The sequence below is a fragment of the Archocentrus centrarchus genome, unplaced genomic scaffold (genome assembly GCF_007364275.1).
Source record: "Archocentrus centrarchus isolate MPI-CPG fArcCen1 unplaced genomic scaffold, fArcCen1 scaffold_24_ctg1_1, whole genome shotgun sequence".
Taxonomy (NCBI): domain Eukaryota; kingdom Metazoa; phylum Chordata; class Actinopteri; order Cichliformes; family Cichlidae; genus Archocentrus; species Archocentrus centrarchus.
Window position 1 is genome coordinate 1620458 of NW_022060255.1, and position 3755 is coordinate 1624212.

Sequence of the window (3755 nt, forward strand, 5' to 3'; positions counted from 1 at the left end):
TTTCTACCATATTACATGTGTATTACATGAGAAAAGGGAAGCGACTTTCACGGCTGTGAATTAGGTTGGGCTCTAAGGCTGAACTTGCTGCTTTGTATCAGTTCATATCACAGATAAAAGGACACAAACTTGTCGTCTTGCTCTAATCTCTGTCTGTGTTTCCCTCTGTGCTGCACACAGATGCTGCAGTAGTTTGCTTTGGACCCTGAAACGTATTTGCAGCACAGAAAGGGGAGCGTGTTCTCCCACGTTTGTGCGCTTTGGCTTCGTGTCCAGACGAGGACCCGCCCACACTCATACGTAAAGGAGCAGTTCACAGAAACGCGGTGGGAACGCGGGCTCGTTCTTAAGCATTTCGCCAGTTCATTGAAACCAGCACCAGCACTGGCACCTCTGTGGTGGAAAAGTAGCATCAGAGAAGAACACTGACCTCTGACCTCCGACTCTAAGATTATCCACCGCTCAGACTGCTCGAGTGTTTCTGAGCTGCAGGAAAGCAGCAGAGACTCTGCCTGTAGAAACATAAGTGGTGCAGATGAGTCAGGATGAGTTCCTGTTGTTCTTCTTCTGTCATGAAGTTTCCTGTTGGAGCAGCGATGGTGTCGTGGTGCTCGCTCTCTCTCTCTCTCTCTCTCTTTCTCTCTCGACATGTTTAACGTAACAACAGATCGATGCTGACATGTTCCCACAGTCTGGTCACAAAGCATGGACGTAGCTTCATGCTCTGAAGGTGAAACCTTCATCCTGCATTCTTTCTACTGTCCAGCAGGGGGCGACTCATCTGGCTGTAACAAGACGTCTGATTGGACAAAAGTCTAAGATAAAATGAGGCTCCTGCTCAGTAAACTCTTTCCTGATGGGTTGATGGTCTCAGTCGCTGCTTTTAGGTCTGATTGAATCAAACATGAAGTTCATGATGGAGATGATGGTCCCATCAGAGCCACAGAGGAGCAGGAAGCAGGGGAGGGTTCAGGGTGGGGCTACACAATGATACAGCTACTGTATAAGTGTGCAGTGACCCTCAGTGACCTCTGACCTTCAGTGACCCCTGTCCTCCTGTTGCAGGTGTGTGTGTGCTGCTGCTGTCTGCACTGGCTGCTTCTGCAGGTGAGTTGAAGTGAAAAGAATCAGTGAGACTCCAACAAGAACACAAACAGACTCCTGAGCCGTCTCTGCATCACTCTGTGTGTCTCTGCTGGTCAGATAAAGTTTTGATCCTGGAGATCCCTCCACATCCTGTGCCAACAGGAAGTGATGTCACTCTGCGTTGCAGGCTGAGGAACGGTGACATAATTGCAGCTTTTTTCTTCTTTGGTGGAAGTCGTGTTGGATCTGGACCTAAATCAGAGCTCATCATCACTAACATCCAGCAGACTGATGAAGGTCTCTACTCATGTTCTACTGATATGTTTGGATCCTCTCCTCAAAGATTCCTGAAGGTCAAAGGTCAGGACAGCTGAAAAAATCATGTTTGAGTGTAAATGCAGTTCTCAATAAATTCCCTGCTCAAAAGTTTTTGTCTCTTGTGCCGATTTCTTCTTTTAGCATTGTGAAGTTCTACTTAGAACCTTCTTGAGATCCAATAGTGCAAAATGCAAATTCTCGCAATTTTTTAACTGGTCTTAAGATTTTGATCAGGAGCGTATGTCTGTCTCTCCTCAGTTTCCCAGGATGGGTCTGAGGTGGAGGTGTATGAGGGGGTGGAGTCTGTCCTGCTGCCCTGTCAGGTATCAATTCCTCAAGGTGAAGACATGAAAGTGATGTGGAAGCACAGAGAGTTCAAGATCTTAGTCCACATGCATGGATCAGATGTGGATGATCTTAGAAACCAAAGCCAGCGTTACGCTAACAGAACATCAATGAGAGCTGACGCTCTGCAGACTGGAGACCTCAGCCTCACTCTGAGGAACCCTACAGTCTCTGACAGTGGAACCTACACCTGCATCCTCCAGAGAGACGGACGAGAAGAGAGCCAGGGAGAAGTACATCTGAAGGTCAAAGGTCAGTGCCAGTGGTAGCACTAGCACTATTTTCATGAATCCAAACTAAAATTACACGAGTCCAAAGTTTCAGAGTCAGGCTGATAACCAGAGGATCTCCACACTGCACATCTGAGCATGCTGGAGATTTTCTGGCTGTGTCCATGTAAACTGAAGATGATTTAAAACAAAGATGTTTAGAAATAAAGCAATGAAAGAAATACAGGTGTCTAATGAGTTATTTTATATTATTAAGAACAACATAACTCACTGCTGGCTGGCAGCAGAGACACAACCACAGGGAGGCATCTCTGTCAGGGTGGAGCGTGAGGCAGAAATGGGCTTATTATTAAAATAATACAGTCAGATACTGAAATCATTATTTCTGTTTCTAGCAGAATATTTGATGTAATAAAACCCTCTTGAAGCAGCAGTCAGCATATATGTAACTGCTATAACAGGAGAGGAAACCACCTCCTCTCCTTCACTGATCTATCTATGAAAGCTGCTGCCTCCTCTTTTTGCAGTCCTGCTATCATCCATTTACAAAAGCTGACTACAAAAAACTGACTACAACAACCTGCATCAGCAGCAAACAGCAGTGCTGAGACTTGACTACTGAGGCCAAAGTCATCAGTAAATGGACATACAAATTCCATCACAGACTGACTGAGAGATTCATGTGCTGCAAAGACAGCACTGATGCACAGAATCAGTGTATACTGACCACATACATTTTCCTGCACCCTAAAATTCCAGTCCAAACACATCATACAGCGATGGGACAGAGGGAAGGCCCGGGCCACTACTGGGTGTTTGGAAATGATGTTGCATGATTTTACTTTGGGATTTTTTTCACTATGTCTTAAATGAATCATTTGATTTTAATCCAAAGCATAAGGAAAGGTGTGCCTGTTTCTGCCACAGTCAAATCCGATACAGAAACAGCCTCACTGCCTGATACCATGGTTACAAGCCTACAAGCCTGGCTTCGGAGGTGGACGGCTCAGGTAAAGGTCAGTGCTGCAGGGAGATTTTTAACCTCCTGACTCGTCCTTGTTGTTTCCTCTTCCCGCAGCCTCCTCTGTGTCTCTACGTCGACTCTTCTGCCATCTAGTGGTCTTCTGTCCGTACTGCATCTCCACTGGTCTGCTGCTGTCCATCTGCTATAACAAGAAGACCCCAAACAGACCAGCTGCCTCCATGGAGGTGACACAGCAACATGAAGAAGCTCAGGCACTGGCTGAAGAGTGTGATGATGTCACTGCTGATGTCACCACTGAGCATGCCTTCTGAGCTGCAGACTGTTTGTGTTGAAGCTGTGAAGTTGTATTTGGTGTGATGATGGATGTTCCTGTGTGTTCCTGGATTCATGTGTTCATCACTTTAATGCTGCAGCTGCTGAAGGTGGAGCTCCTTCAATGACTCCACCCTCTGCTGGCTGTGTGACCAATCAAACCTCTCAAAGGGCTTTCCTGATTGTTGTAGTTATTAGCTGAGCTCACCTGTGCTAGCTTGATTGTATCTCCATCAGAAAGCTGTTTGGCTGTTTCACACCTGACATCATTCAGTTATTATCAGAATAAACAGCAGCTCTGAGTCATCACACAGAGGAGGTCTTCTGTTTTGTTTAAGATCCAGTTTAAGCATTTCTAATCTGATCTAAGATCAGCTTCACTGATAGATGGCGGCTCTGACAGCCGCAGCAGAGGCGTTTCTCTGGGTTACTGTTAAAGGTCAGAGGTCAGTCACAGTTTCATTATTAGCTGAAGACAT

The 3755-nt window shown here is 45.9% G+C and overlaps 1 protein-coding gene across 1 annotated transcript; it reads left to right on the forward strand.

Annotated features, from left to right (window-relative positions):
- The first annotated feature begins 904 nt into the window (after positions 1 to 904).
- Positions 905 to 3498, forward strand: LOC115775844 (CD276 antigen-like). The gene is made up of 5 exons (XM_030723365.1): positions 905 to 974; positions 1066 to 1107; positions 1204 to 1446; positions 1663 to 2001; positions 3058 to 3498. The coding sequence occupies exons 1-5, from the start codon at positions 905 to 907 to the stop codon at positions 3273 to 3275; spliced, it is 912 nt and encodes a 303-aa protein (XP_030579225.1). The 3' UTR covers positions 3276 to 3498.
- Positions 3499 to 3755: the final 257 nt, after the last annotated feature.